This window comes from Lepidochelys olivacea (genome assembly GCF_965140295.1).
Source record: "Lepidochelys olivacea isolate rLepOli2 genome assembly, chromosome: 2".
Classification (NCBI taxonomy): domain Eukaryota; kingdom Metazoa; phylum Chordata; order Testudines; family Cheloniidae; genus Lepidochelys; species Lepidochelys olivacea.
This window is the reverse complement of record NC_140412.1, coordinates 142,567,897-142,582,993: the sequence shown is the minus strand read 5'-3', so window position 1 is coordinate 142,582,993 and position 15,097 is coordinate 142,567,897. Positions and strand designations below refer to the sequence as shown.

General features: G+C 47.5%; 2 protein-coding genes across 5 annotated transcripts in view; both read right to left on the bottom strand.

Moving 5' to 3' along the window:
- Window positions 1–10,630, bottom strand: part of LOC311515301 (carboxymethylenebutenolidase homolog) — a 31,793-nt gene extending 21,163 nt beyond the window's left edge. Inside the window, exons 1-3 of one of the 3 annotated variants that reach the window (XM_084618283.1) lie at window positions 10,474–10,587; window positions 7,605–7,655; window positions 3,633–3,855 (exon numbers count right to left, since the gene is read on the bottom strand). In XM_084618283.1, coding sequence (XP_084474409.1) covers window positions 3,633–3,847 — 215 coding nt within the window. In that variant the 5' untranslated portion in view covers window positions 3,848–3,855; window positions 7,605–7,655; window positions 10,474–10,587. Of the gene's footprint in view, window positions 1–3,632; window positions 3,856–7,604; window positions 7,656–10,216; window positions 10,325–10,473 lie in introns of those variants that run through there. The other 2 variants (XM_084618284.1, XM_084618282.1) reach the window with 2 other exon arrangements.
- Window positions 10,631–14,633: 4,003 nt separating this feature from the next.
- LOC311515302 (carboxymethylenebutenolidase homolog) overlaps window positions 14,634–15,097 on the bottom strand; it is a 30,686-nt gene continuing 30,222 nt past the window's right edge. For both annotated transcript variants that reach the window (XM_084618285.1, XM_084618286.1), the window contains exon 6: window positions 14,634–14,936. In XM_084618285.1, the coding sequence (XP_084474411.1) occupies window positions 14,757–14,936 (180 nt within the window). In that variant the 3' untranslated portion in view covers window positions 14,634–14,756. The remainder of the gene's footprint in view (window positions 14,937–15,097) is intronic.

The following is a 15,097-nucleotide window of genomic DNA, read 5'->3' as shown; positions in this document are numbered from 1 at the left end:
CTACCTTGGACTTAACCAAGGGGTACTGGCAGGTACAGCTAGATGAATCCACCAAGGAAAGGTCAGCCTTCACCACACAGGTTGGGCTGTATGAATTTAATGTACTCCCTTTTGGGCTGCGGAATGCACCCGCCACCTTCCAAAGACTTGTAGATGGTCTCCTGACGGGATCAGGAGAATATGCAGTCGCCTACCTTGACAATGTGGCCATATTTTCAAATTCCTGGGCAAAACACCTGGAACATCTACAAAAAGTCTACGAGCACATAAGGGAGGTAGAATCATAGAATATCAGGGTTGGAAGGGACCCCAGAAGGTCATCTAGTCCAACCCCCTGCTCGAAGCAGGACCAATTCCCAGTTAAATCATCCCAGCCAGGGCTTTGTCAAGCCTGACCTTAAAAACCTCTAAGGAAGGAGATTCTACCACCTCCCTAGGTAACGCATTCCAGTAGGACTAACTGTTAAGGCTAAGAAGTGTCAAATAGGCCTAAACAGAGTGACTTACCTTAGACACCAGGTGGGTCAAGGAACTATCAACCCCCTACAGGCCAAAGTGGATGCTATCCAAAAGTGGCCTGTCCCAAAGTCAAAGAAACAGGTCCAATCCTTCTTAGGCTTGGCTGGATATTACAGGCCGCAATACAGCCAAATCACAGCCCGACTGACAGACCTAACCAAAAAGAAACAGCCAAATGCTGTTCATTGGACCAAAGAGTGTCAGAAGGCCTTTAACCAGCTTAAAGCGACACTCATGTCTGACCCTGTGCTAAGGGCCCCAGACTTTGACAAATCATTCCCAGTAACCACAGATGCGTCCGAGCGTGGTATGGGAGCAGTTTTAATGCAGGAAGGACTGGATCAAGAATTCCATCCTGTCGTGTTTCTCAGCAAGAAGCTGTCTGAGAGGGAAAGCAACTGGTCAGTCCGTGAAAAAGAATGTTACGCCATTGTCTATGCTCTGGAAAAGCTAAGCCCATACGTTTGGGGATGGCGTTTCCACCTGCAAACCGACCATGCTGCGCTACAGTGGCTTCATACCGCTACGGGAAATAACAAAAAAACTTCTTCAGTGGAGTTTAGCTCTCCAAGATTTTGATTTCGACATCCAACACATCTCAGGAGCTTCTAACAAAGTGGCTGATGCACTCTCCCATGAAAGTTTCCCAGAATCAACTGGTTCAAATCGTCCTTGAGATGTGGAAAATATTGTTCGTCTTTATATACTTGGTAGTATATTTAGAGGTGCATGTGTCTTATTAACTCTGTTTTCTCCTAGAGCTCCAGGAAGAAATCACAGCCAGCGTTTCATCCTATTTGTGATTTGGGGGGCATGTCATAAATATAAAGGGAAGGGTAAACACCTTTAAATCCCTCCTGGCCAGACGAAAAACCCTTTCACCTGTAAAGCATTAAGAAGCTAAGATAACCTCGCTGGCACCTGACCAAAATGACCAATGAGGAGACAAGATACTTTCAAAGCTGGGGGGGCGGGGACGGGACGCAAAGGGTTCTCTCGGTCTGTGTGATGCTTTTGCCGGGACCAGAGCAGGAATGCAGGTCAGAACTCCTGTAAAGAGTTAGTAAGCAATCTAGTTAGATATGCGTTAGATTCTGTTTTGTTGAAATGGCTGATACAATAAGTTGTGCTCGAGGGAATGTATATTCCTGTTTTTGTGTCTTTTTGTAACTTAAGGTTTTGCCTGGAGGGATTCTCTATGTTTTGAATCTGATTACCCTGTAAGGTATTTACCATTCTGATTTTACAGAGGTGATTCTTTTCCTTTTTCTTTAATTAAAATTCTGCTTTTAAGAACCTGATTGCTTTTCATTGTTCTTAAGATCCAAGGGTTAAGATCCATAATGTTCACCTATGCAAATTGGTGAGGATTTTTATCAAGCCTTCCCCAGGAAAGAGGGTGTAGTGATTGGGGGGATATTTTGGGAGGGGGAGACATTTCCAAGTGGGCACTTCCCCTGTTCTTTGTGTAACACTTTCGTGGTGGCAGCTTTTAACCTAAGCTGGTAATAATAAGCTTAGGGGGTCTTTCATGCAGGTCCCCACATCCGTACCCTAGAGTTCAGAGTGGGGAAGGAACCTTGACAGTCCCCATTTAATGTAATGGGAAGTTCTGTTTAAACAATGCTGACACAAAATGGCCCTGTATTATTAAGCTTAATGTGAGATTTAAACATGAGCTATACGTAATGTCACTTAAATCAGACTATTATTTGGAGAATGAATTTATCACCCAGGACTGCACTACAAATATTGAACACATTCCTCTCCACAGGAGCAAGCCTGTTGAGATAACACAGGGTATTTTCCTTAACAAGGGCCCTGAAATTCAGGCTCAAGGGCTCTCCATCCCAGTGATGCTCTGGCGGGAGGTTGGAGAGCACTTAAAATAAACTCCTGCATTCCTGCCACTAGATGGTAATGTGCCAGTCCAACCAGTCACATCCTACACTGAATGCCCACCCTGCTCACATCTCTGTGTACTCAGCCAGTTAACTACCTTACACGAGAGGGAGCCAAAAGCTGCCTGCCTCCCAGCTTTCCACTCTCTCCCCACCTTGCGAGGGAAGTGCAAACATCAGATGATCAGAAATTAATGGGCAGTGGAGAGATAGTGAGCTACAGACCCAGGGTGGACAAGCTTTGGAGCATACACAGAATTCAAACAGAGCATTCTTGTCCTGCTGATTGACGCATTCAACTACTAGATAAAGCGAAACCAGATTATAGGATAGGCACTAGTTCCAAAACCAGACCTCAGTTTCTTGAGATTAACAATTGTCCTTCGCTGCCACTAATTTTAATTCCATTTTCCTCAATGGGCTGCAGCCACTAAAGGGGGCCAGCACTCAAAGCCAGAACATTACAAAATTAGGCAGAGGCCCACTTTTCTGGAGCAGAGGTCAAGTTCCAGCTCCCCAGGTATGGTTGTAATTACACAGTAACTGCCTGTTTACAGCACATGGATTTGCTAGAAATTGGTGCCCCACTGTTGGATTTAACTCTTATGAACCTCAGAAGCTTGAGACAAGCTGTTTCTAGCTGGGAGCAGGGGAAAGAAGGATTGTATGCAATGCTCTAGTGCATACAGTCCATTACATCTTTTTGGCAAAAATTAAAAGAAAAACCATCATGTAGTTCAGACTAAAAGATGTTTTGCTTTAAAGAGAATTTGCAAAACCTTATATGAACATGCACTTCTTGTTATTGTTTAATTAAATTTCAGTGAAAGCTGTTTAATTTTTTTAATCACCCACATTGTTTGACATTCAAACACAACAGCCTTTGTTGGTGCTTCTGTTAGTGCACTGCACCTTGACATTTCTCAGAACTCTGCTTGTGCAGCCACTATGTTCTGACAATTGCTGTGCCATGTCTGACAACAATCATGTCTGAAAACAACTATGCAGAGGAGACCTGCTGTATACTGCGGTCTCTCAGGAAGAGTCCACTTTTTCTTCTTTTGTCTTCTTTGTTCTAAAATAAGTCATACAGACTGAAAGTATAAGGTTGCTCCTAGGGTATGGAAGACACCATAGACCAGGTCATAATTTGGACCTAGTGAACTTGAGAATGTCTCTTTAGGAAGAAAACAAGAAAAAAGAATTGCTTACATGTATCCATTAGCTGCAAGCATATCAACCATGTATCTGGTATTTGGGAGTTGCCATCCAAATATATCTTGAATCACAACCACAGCTTTTTCCGTGCTGGTGGATGGTTTGCAAACGTACGCCTTGATGTGCTCCACTTGCACTTCATGCCCAAGCCCCCCATACTCAAACCTGTCTCCAATGTCACATGGGCATGGTCTCGCTTCATTGGCCATCTGGAAATCTGATGTGAAGTTAAAAGGACAAAGATTCATATATCTCAAAGTACTGTAACTGACCCCACTACAGGGCATCACTGCAACTGCCGTAGTACAGAATGCCCTCTAGATGCCTGATAATAGGGTGTGCTGTGTGCCACCGGCTCAGAGGCATATGGTATAGGCACTCCATGCACTAGGCTCTACAGTACAGAGGCCACTCATCCAGTACTGAACTGGGCAGTCCTCTTTTTGAGAGGTTTGTCCCCTGTCCAGTACTGGGATAAAACCAAATGTGGTTTTGTCTAATATTAGACGGGGATACCGCTCCGCACCCTCTGGCTCTTACAAATGCCCCCCATGTGGTATTGTGGAAATGTGAGAGTGGCCACCTTGCTTAACAGGCTGTAGCCATCAGTGGGTCCTCATAAATGTTCATGGAGTCTAAGCGTAACAGGAAAGAACTATATTGGGGGAAAATAAATACCATGAGGGCACTCACTTTGACAGCTACAAAATTCAACCCACAGTTCCCAGCTCTGTGCATGGGGCAAACCACTGGAAGGGTAACTGTTTCATTGAGATCCCTCCACACCATGCTCTGGCCACCCATATGTGTAGCCATCTCACACCTCCTACCTATAGGCTGAGTCCCTGGATCATAGAATCATAGAATATCAGGGTTGCAAGGGACCCCTGAAGGTCATCTAGTCCAACCCCCTGCTCAAAGCAGGACCTATTCCCAGTTAAATCATCCCAGCCAGGGCTTTGTCAAGCCTGACCTTAAAAACCTCTAAGGAAGGAGATTCTACCACCTCCCTAGGTAACGCATTCCAGTGTTTCACCACCCTCTTAGTGAAAAAGTTTTTCCTAATATCCAATCTAAACCTCCCCCACTGCAACTTGATCATGTTGCTTTTGTGAGCCCCTTGTCCAGCCTTCAGTCTCAGCTCTCATTCTGCCTGCTACCCAGCCTTCCCTCCACACAGACAGCAGCCAGGCTGCTGCTCCTGCTCACATGCCTGGTCCCTTCGAACCTCACCGTGTTACTTCCTTTTCCTGTACCCAAGATATTATAGACCCTTCTTCTGGCTAGCTCATTTCCCTCCATCTCAGCCAGGGAGAGCACTAGGTACCCAGTAATGAGCCAGCAGGTCTGTAACACTTTTCATCTAACTCAGATTAGGTAGAAATTAGACTTGTGAAAAAGGAGTCTGATGACATCAGCAGTCATCAGAAGTGTCCTGCTGCACCAGCTTCTGTGTTTCCCTCCAGCTCTCTCTAGTTGGTTCCTCCCTGGAGGGTCTCTCTTTCCCAAGCCCACATGGCTGGGAGGGAGCGGTAGGGCCACAGGGGCCTTGGTGCCTTTGGAGAGCAGGGGGGAATCTCCCCTCACAATTCTGCCTTGGGCAATTTCTCTCTGAAGCTACCAAGGCAAATTTAAAGTGAACAGGGCTTTACAACAGGGAAATACGTAATTCAAGCACAAAGATGTGAATAGCCAAACACCCCGCTGTCAGGGATGGATTAACACAGGGACTTTAGGGGCTGCAGCCCAGGGCCCCAGGCTAAAGGGGGCCCCGATGCAGCAGGGCTCAGGCAGGCTGCCTGCATGCCATGGCCCCATGCTGCTCCCGGAAGCAGCCGGCTGCTGGCATGTCTCTGCAACCCCTGACCGGGGGGGGGGGGGGGGGGGAGAAGTGGCTCCGTGCACTGCCCCCGCCCCCAGCACCATCTCCAGAGCTCCCATTGGCCGGGAACCCCAAGGGCACATAGAGACATGCCAGAAGCCGGTCACTTCTGGGAGCAGCTTGCGGGCAAAGCATGCAGACAGCCTGCCTGAGCCCTGCTGGCCGGGAGCCACCTGTGGTAAGCGCCTCCCGGCCGGAGCCTACACCTTACACCCCCTCCTGCACCCCAACCCTTTGCTCCAGGTCAGAATCCCCTCCTGTACCCAAACTCCTTCCCAGAGCCCACACCCCTCACCCTCTCCTGCACCCCAACACTCTGTTCCAGCCTAGAGCCCCCTCCTGTACCCAAACTCCCTTCCAGAAAGAAACTAATATAACAGCTGTTCTAGGGTAAGAAGTAGGCTATTTTGAATTAACTCAGCTATATTCTATATATTTTAAGACTGAAATGTTACCACAGAATGGCTTTATGTTAATTAAAAGGCAAGTTTAGTATAACGTTAATAGCCTCGATGCCATAATTGTGATTTTTTTGTTTTAAATTAGGAAAGAGACTTGTATACAGGGGCCCCACAAAATCTAATAGCCCTGGGCCCACAGGAGAGTTAATCCGTCCCTGCCCCCTATACATTTGTTTTCCCACAAATAATGGAAGAAGCCACCCTTCTTTATTACTTAATGGCTACTGAAAGTCAGCTCCACCACCGTACAGTATGGGGCAGACAAGGCCTTTGGGGATCCTGGGGGAAATTGCCTCAAGCTCAGCAGCTGTGGAAATGAACCTGAGCTATGTTTCTGACTGGGTCAGTTGAAGAAGGTGGACCTCACCACTCAAATGGTGGGTGAACACCACCCCTTTAAAAATAAAACTAAATGGTAAATGGATTTTGGCGAGATCTGGTGTTTAGGCAGAGGGTGAATGTGTGGCCACATTATATTCATCCCCACACCTCCTTTGTTCCACCCAACATGGAGCTGGGCTAGATAGAGTCCCGGCAATGCTAGAATCTGGATATCTGCTATCCCTGCTCCTTAACCTCATTCCCTCTTCACACCAGTACTACCCACCATGCCTTCCGTCAGCCTACTTCCCCTGCAGCACTACTCCAAGCAAGCAGTCCCCTCCCCCCGCCAACCTCTCATCACAGAACACTGGCCTACAGGGGATACAGACAAGGGCATGCAACTAACATCAGAGGGAGCAGCTGCCACCAATTAGGAAGAAACTACAATCCCCAAGAAAATCTGAAGACAGACTCCAAGTTGCCAGATAGGAGGCACTTCAAGGGTTCTCTTCCCTATTAGGAATGCTGCTGCTGCTCTTTGAAGCACTGGCGGAACAAGTTCACTGGCTGCTAGCATCCATTTAATGCTGTTTCTTAATTGATATGTATTTGGGTTGCACAGGGCGTATCTCCTGTTAACTATGTTTTTGTTTGATGAACTTCATTTTAATGTGAATTTGTACAGATTGGTTCATTAAAATTTAACTAACAAAAATAAATTATTCCCATGAGATAAATCCAGCCCTCTGAAATTAATGCTGACTTATGGAGAGTAGATTCCATTAAGCCGCCTGGTATACCACTACTTCTATTTCTATGGTAGAAAAAAAATCTTATTTGACAATGAATACCATGCATATAATACCCCCAAGATACAGTTCCCACCTTGCTTTTTAGAACTGGCAGGTTTATCAAGTTCTAATAATATCCCAAAGGCAACATCATTGTGCAAGCTTTGGGAAGCAATTGTCTGGCATGTTGGATCTTGCAAATAAAAACTTTTATCACGCTGTGTCTGCATTTGTTAGTCACAATCAAGTCATTGATGTTCACTAACCGTGGTGTTTCGAAAAAGGTCCTGAATTCTAGGTCCTGAATTTTGTCACAGAACTGCTGACTAGATTATGACAATGCACTGTGCTTTGGTGTAAACTTAAACACAATTCAGTGACTTCAGCTGGTGCAGACAGCTGCCAGGATCCCTCTGCCCTTTTTATATCAATGCACTACTCTACCTATCTATTACAGCCAAAGGGTTAGTAGTTATATTTAAAGCCCTGAATGGCTTATACTAACTACCTCAGAGATCCTCCTCCTGGCCAGTCTGTGGGTCCACCTTGTGGACATTTCCTGGAGTGAACAAACACAGGACAGATGTTCATCACATTGCTTAATGCACTACTCGTAGGCACTCAGATATTACAGTGATGAGGGTGGTCATAAGAACCTACATAGAACAGAACAGAAAGCTTTATTGTCGGAGACCAACAGCAAGGAATTACCATTTGAAGGTCTCCTACATTGTAGAATACGCCCCATCAGATGCACCATCAGAGCTCACGGCATATTTATACTGTTACATGCAGGCCTTTAATGAAATACTGGCACTTTTAACTTTAACTAAGTTGATGTGGAAATGGAGTAATGCTTCAGTGATTCAGGGCTTTGGACTCCTCTGTTTTTCATTGTTGCAACCAGGACAAAGCGACAACACATTCAACAAAATCTCATTCTTGCCTTCGGGCAAGTCCTGCTCCTATCTGAATCAAAAATGGAGTATGGGGAAAGGAACGTAGTTTGGGGAACACATACATGGAGTTTGCACACTGCCTGCAAGCTCCCTGACTGTCCCCATGCACAAGGTTTTGGGGGTTAGAGGTGGGGCAGGAAGGAAAGGGACCAGTGGATCAATCACTATGCAGATCCATCAGCCATTAGCACTTGCACAGCTAGGACATGGGAGCAACTTCCCAAGGGCCACAGCAGCCATTACACTGCAGCTCTGTAGCTGCTTCACAATCTGGGAGAGGGGAAGGGGTGATAATTGCCTCCTCCTAAGTACCCCTAGGAATCCCCTGCACTGAACCTGGCCAATCAGGCTCGCTGTGTGCAGGAGGATTTAGCCCTTACAGCACAAATAGGTTTCACTGATTCATAGATTATAAGGCCAGAAGGGCCCAATGTGATCATCCAGTCTGACCTCCTGTATAACACAGGCCATAGAACTTCCTCCAAAATAATTCCTAGAGCATAGCTTTTAGAAAAACAACCAACCTTAATTGAAAAGCTGCCAGTGAGCTCTTCTGCAAAACTAGTTTATGTAACCTTACTGGTCAGTGCAAGTTATGTGTCTGCCTCTGTACCTGATCCACAGAGGATAGGAGTTTGTTACAGCCCGTGATTACAGAGCTTGGATCTTGAGTGCAAGCTGTAGAGTCTCCTGCTTTTAGCTGTGAAGGTCCCCAGTGATGGCCAAGGTGGAGGCTGTCACACTTACAGCCCTTCCCACCTCCATCATTCTGCATTCTGCTGTGGGGACAGAGACTGTAGGAAAGGTGCTATATTTATATTTCCAAGATGTGTTTTAGAGTGATAATTTAACAGAACTTGCCAACAGGAAGACAGTCTAAATTTGGGATTGGTAACAGTATGGGGGTGGAGGGGGGGATGCTGACTGTCTCCCTTCTTCTCTGGATTTTGTGCTTACTTGAAAACCAACAGAAACATTTTACCAGTGACACTCCCCTCCCCCTACTTTCTTAGGAAACCCACTTTATTAGCATTATTAAAAAGCCTCAAGTCTTCAGGGGGCTGTTAAGAGACAGACATTCTGCTGTTGTCCTATAGCAGTGGTTTTCAAACTGCAGGTCGTGACCCAGTACTGGGTTGTGGAACGTAAGGCACTGGGTCGCAGCAGCTCTGATCAGCACTGCCGACCAGGCCATTAAAAGTCCCATTGGCGGTGCTGCCCGGATATGGCAGGCTAGTCCCTACCTGTTCCGACACCATGCAGTGCCCCAGAAGCAGCCAGCAGCATATCCAGCTCCTAGGCAGGGGGGCCACAGGGCTCTGTGCACTGCCCCAGTCCCAAGCACAGGCTCCACGTTCCCATTGGCCAGGAACCAGCCAATGGGAGCGGGGGAGGCGGGGGAGGCACCTGCTGGCAAGTGTCACGCTCCTCCACCTATGAGCCGGACCTGCTGCTGTCTGCTTCAGGGGTGCAGCATGGTCCGTGGTGCCAGGACAGGCAGGAGGCCTGCCTTAACACCCCCGCTGCGCTGTTGACTGGCAGCCGCACAAGGTAACCCCATGCCCCCATCCACTACCCCAGCCCTGAGCCCCTGCAAACCTAGAACCTTCCTGCACCTCAAACCCCCCATCCCCGGCTCCACCCCAGAGCCTGTACCCAGAGCCCTGACCCCAACCCCTGCCCCAGCCCAGAGTCCCCCTTCCACACCCTGAACCCCTCGTTCCTCACCCCACCCTGCAACCCTCACCCCCGTACCCCAACCCTCTGCCCCAGCCCTGAGCCCCCCCACCCCACACACACCCCCCAAACCCTTCATCCTCCGCTCTGTTGGGTCAGGGGCATCAACAATTTTCTTCAACTGGGTTGCCAGAAAAAAAGTTTGAACGCCAGGGTCCTAGAGCCTGCCTGGGTAGCGGGGCTGGCGGAGGATCAGGAAAGGCGCGGAGTGCCCCGGGCCCAGTCACAGGAGACAGGTCCCCTGCAGGCCAGACCCGGTTTGGCTAGAGGGAGGACGGCAGGATCGGTGCCTGGGGCGGCACGGTGACCTGTGCTACTCCCAACGCGCTTGGTTTTAGTGTGAGGAAAACGCAACAACACCCTGTCGGCAGCGGACGGTGTTTCCTGCCTGCCCCCTGCGGTCGCCGCCGGGCTCCCTCCATACCCGCGCGTTTCCCCCGCCGCCGGCGCATCACCGCAGCGCGGCGGCCGGCCGGGGTCGGGCCCGTGTCCCGGCTCCCCTGGGCACCCTGCTCACGGCCACAGCGACTCGGCTTGAACGTGGGGCTTCTCGCTGAGGGGGGGGGGGGCGTTCTCAGGAGCCGGATCCAAGCCCCGTCCGGCCTGAAGCCGCCCCGCCCCGGGAGGGAGCGGCCGCTGCGTGGGTGGCCCCTACCCTGGCTGCTGCGCCCCGCCACCCACCTGGAGCGCAGGGCGCTGATCGCCCCTTCCCGCGCAGCAGGGGCCGGAGACGCGGCTGCCTCCCTGGGGAGGGCGCTGAGCTCTCTGCGTGCTCCTGGCCGCCGCCGCCTCCCCGGCCCCGGGCCCTCGGCTTAGCGCCCGGCTCCCGGCGCCTGCGCTTATCATACACGCGCAGAGCAAAACAGGAGCGAGCGGGCAGGGGTGGGGCCGGAGGCTTCCCAGCATGGAAGGATCTGGTACATAAGAGTGGCCAGATTGGTCAGAGCAATGGTCCAGCTAGCCCAGTACCCTTCTGCCCGGGTGACTGCTCAGCTGCTTCGGGGGGAATGAACAGAACCGGCAATCACCCAGTGAGCCACCCCTGGCAGCCAGTCCAAGCTGCTGGCGGTCAGAGGTTGAGGGACACCCTTGTGCCCTTAACTGAGTAGGGAGCAGCGTCTTTACAGCCCTGCACTGCCAAGGGAAAGGTACCATAAAATCGCTGCTGGGCTGTCTTCGAAGCAGATGCTTATTCCTCATGAGGGCGAGCCCTGTCACCCTCAACCTGTGCCTCAGTGATTATGGCTACCCCCAAATGATTTAACTGGGAGATCGCTTGTGAATAGCCTGCAGTCCTCCATTTCCAGCACCCAGGAGAAAGAGCGTGGGTCTGACTCCCACTGGTGTAAAAAGAAACAGTATTTACAGCCTAGAAAACAGAAGTGAGAGCAGCAGTGGGTGGGCAATAAATGAGGCAAGGCAGAGGGAAATGTGAGGGAGCTACTGCTGGGACTGCATGGGGTTAGGATTTTCTAAAGTGCTTTGGGAATTTAGGCACACCAGGCCCAGTGAAAGTAAATGGGACATGCTCCTTTCACCCCTTGTGTGCCTTTGAAAATTCCTGCCCTGGGGAACAGAGGGCTGTCAATAGGAATGCTGAAGGGAATGGTGCTACATTAGTATGGAGCTGTACTTCATCTAAATCAAGGTTTCCCAAATATACCACACCGGTGCCCCATTCCAGATCAAGAAAAGCTTCCTGACCCCTCTCTCCAATACCTTGTGCAGCAGAAATGTTCTAAACTTAACCATGCTAGAAACAACTACTAATTACCTGAGCAAAACAAGGTCCCATTCAAGTTGATGGCATTCCTCTGCTTCAAAAAAATTTGTCTTGATGTAACACTATTTCCAAGATTTTTTGATAAATGTGGTGCACATACAGGACATTCATCTACCCACCATTGAGAGTTCAGCTGCTGATCACTCTAGAAATCCTCCACTTTCACTCTGAATTCAAGTTAGCATTTCATTTTGTAAGAGCTGCTTTGCTTCAGTATGAAAGAGGAGCTGCTGACAGGGCCTGATTAACCTTTTGTGGGCTTGGCCCCAAACCTATTTTTTTGTGGACTCGGACCCATGGGACACTACAGCAGGAGTGCTGGAACCTCTCCTCCCACCCCACCCACCTCTTCCCCCTGAGGTCCTGCCCCCACCCTGACCCTGCCACTCCCTGCTCTCCCTCCTCCCCCTTCCTCATCACTTGATCCTTCCCACCTTCCTCCCCATTTTAGGGGTTTAAGCAAAGTGAATGAAGCTATTGTATGCTTTGCCTTTATATGTCCATATACTTCCCTTCTGACAAACAAGAAAACTTAATCACATGGACCAACTATCCACTTCCAAGAAAGGCAGGCATAAATATACATGAAACTTTTCCCCATATATGAGCCTAGTTTGGTCTTTCATAACCCCATACAATTTTTGACCACTCAGTGCATAGTACTTTCTAAAGCCAGACCTTAATTACATTTATTACTAAATAATGTCTTAATCTGATCAATAAGAGTAGTGTTTAATTTCTCTGGCATCCTAAAAAAAGAGTTCTGGACATGGTAACAAACTCTACATAATAGTAAAATTATAAAACAAAAGTATATATTGTATATATATTATATGTATATGTATATATATATGTATTATATATATATGTATATATACCAGAGCAGGATTAGAGTTAAAAACCCTTGAGATTTCAATATCTGCACAGATTCCAGTAACAACAGTAGAAAAGTCTGATGCTCTTCTCACTGCGCTGAAAAGGGTGGGTTGGGTTGGGGTTTTTTGCCTTCAACTATCACTATTCCTTAATTTTTTTTTGGGTGGAGGGGGGTAGCCCAGGGCTGGGCTGTGGGTCAGGAGTGAGAGGCACCAGCAGAGCTGGGGTGGGGGATTCCAGGGCTGGGCTGGCAGAGGGCTGCCTGGCTCAATCCTGGGGGTGAGGAAGGGGCAAGGGACAAGCACAGTGGGGCAGGCGAGGGGGTGTCAGTGCCCTGCCAGAGCGAGGTAGGAGTCAGGGGCAAGTACTGCGGGGTGGTGGGGGACAGATAGGATCCCCCAGGGCAGCATGGAGCTGGTACCTACCTCTATCTGCCAGAGCAGGGTCCTTGGGAGTGAATTCTCTTTCTCTCTCTCCAACTGAGCTGCAGCTCCTCCAGGCAACAGCAGCTGCTCTTCCCGCCCTCCTGGTGGAGAGGCTGATTTCGGTTACTCCTATAACTGGACTTTTGACTGGACTTTCCAGTAAAAAAACAGACACCTGGCATCAGAGGCACAGGAATGAGGTAGCCATGGGAGGGCACTTTTTTTCTGCCTTAAGGGTGAGCAACAGGGTTGGGAAGGGGTGGAGAGGAGCAGGGCTGGGGAGAGGCAGAGTGAGGGGGGTCCTCGGGAGAAGAGTTGGAGTGGGGGTAGGGCCACAGTCCAGGCACCTGTGTGGGCCCTTTCTGCAGTGACTGGCACCATTGTAAACCCAGTACTGGCTGCTGATGAAAGGTTCCTATGTTATTGTAAAGTGATACAAAAAGCAAAGAAGTATTGGCAGTCTTTAAGGCAGTTCTTTGAGTCTTAATTTCATAGTGTAGACATACCCTTGAAGGCAATTCAGTATTTTAACAGCTTAAAGAAAGACATGGTGGAAGTTTTCAGGCTTTCCTTTGGCAGCAAGAGCTTGACAGTGCACGAAACAAACAATGAAGCTAACATGACGTATGATATATCTAAATGATTAAGGAGATCTTAGTATCAAAATCAAATATGGAGGCACTTTTGAGGTGTCATTTTTAAGAATACAAAATACTTTTACAGAATTATTTTTAATTGTGCACTATTGCTAGCTTCTGACTCAACCATGACATGAGCATATTCCTTCAGGTATGTCTATACTACCCGCCAGATCGTCAGGCAGCGATCAATCCAGCGGGAGTCGATTTATTGCGTCTACTCTAGACGCAATAAATTGACTCCCAAGAACTCTCCTGTCGACTCCTGTACTCCACCACCGCAAGAGGCGCAGGCAGAGTTGACGGGGGAGCGGCAGCAGTCGACTCACCACAGTGAAGACACCACAGTGAGTAGGTCTACGTACGTCGACTTCAGCTACGTTATTCACATAGCTGATGTTGCGTAACTTCTATCGATCCCACCCCCCCAACCCCCCAGTGTAGACCAGGCCTTAGAGTGGAAGAATTTTTTCCAGTGACATAGGGTTCTAAATGAGTTTATAATGAACACTCGACTGGTGTCATCCATGTTTGCAGAACAACACCTTTTGACAGTGTCTGCAGTCATTTGATTTATCTGTTCACATCGGTTGCTCTCTGTTCACCATACTTGGCTAGACTGCTCCTTCCTGTTACACAAACAGCAAATTCTACTAAGTACAGCAATATGTCTTGTATAAATGTTTTGTAGTTGTTAATAAAAAAAATGTTTTGACTTATTAAAAGAAAAAACAGGACATTGCAGGTGTCCCCCAAAAAACTTCCTGGGACATCATTTAGAAAAAACACATGGCTCTGCTGGTGAAATTAGGATGTATGGTCACTTTTGTCATGATAGTATAGATCAAAGGAGTCCACACTCTCAATTTCCATTAGTATTAATTATGATTAAAATATGATCATTAAAAGAATATGCCCTATACAAATTGGAGAACTTTTTCCGGCAGATTATAACTATATTAAGATAGGCTGAATTTGAACAACTTTTTAATGCTTAATGATTTCTTCATTCAACAATGATTCAATATGAAATCAGATTATAAACATTAAGAACTACAAATGAAAAAGTTACTATTTTTAATTGTTGTAAATTCTCTACAAAACAGTACAGATTTTCTTTTTCAAAGTTATAGGAATAGGACCTTTATATTTTCTGTAAAATATAATTCAATCAAGTGCTACTCTTAAATCCCCAAAATATATTACTTTATATTGTTTTACAGACTAGACTTTATATTTCTGTTAAACATATGTTTTCAGCCAGTTCATCATATCCTTTCTTGCTTCTTCAATGTAAGGTTTATCTCGAGGTTTCATATCTTCTGGCTTTAACTCTGCAAAGCCATGAACTTGTCCAGGATAAACTTTAATTCTATATTCAACTTGACAGTACTGTTTCAGTTTCTTCTCCAGTAAGATGATCTGCAACACAGAGCATCTTCCATTATTGTGTTGTTTTTAATTTTTGTTTAACTTGTCAACTCTCAGTTTGTCCATTGTTTGGCTTTCTGGAAGATGTGATTAGTATCTTCTTTACTTATCTAACACTCAGGCCAGATTTTTATTAACGAACCTCTTTTTAC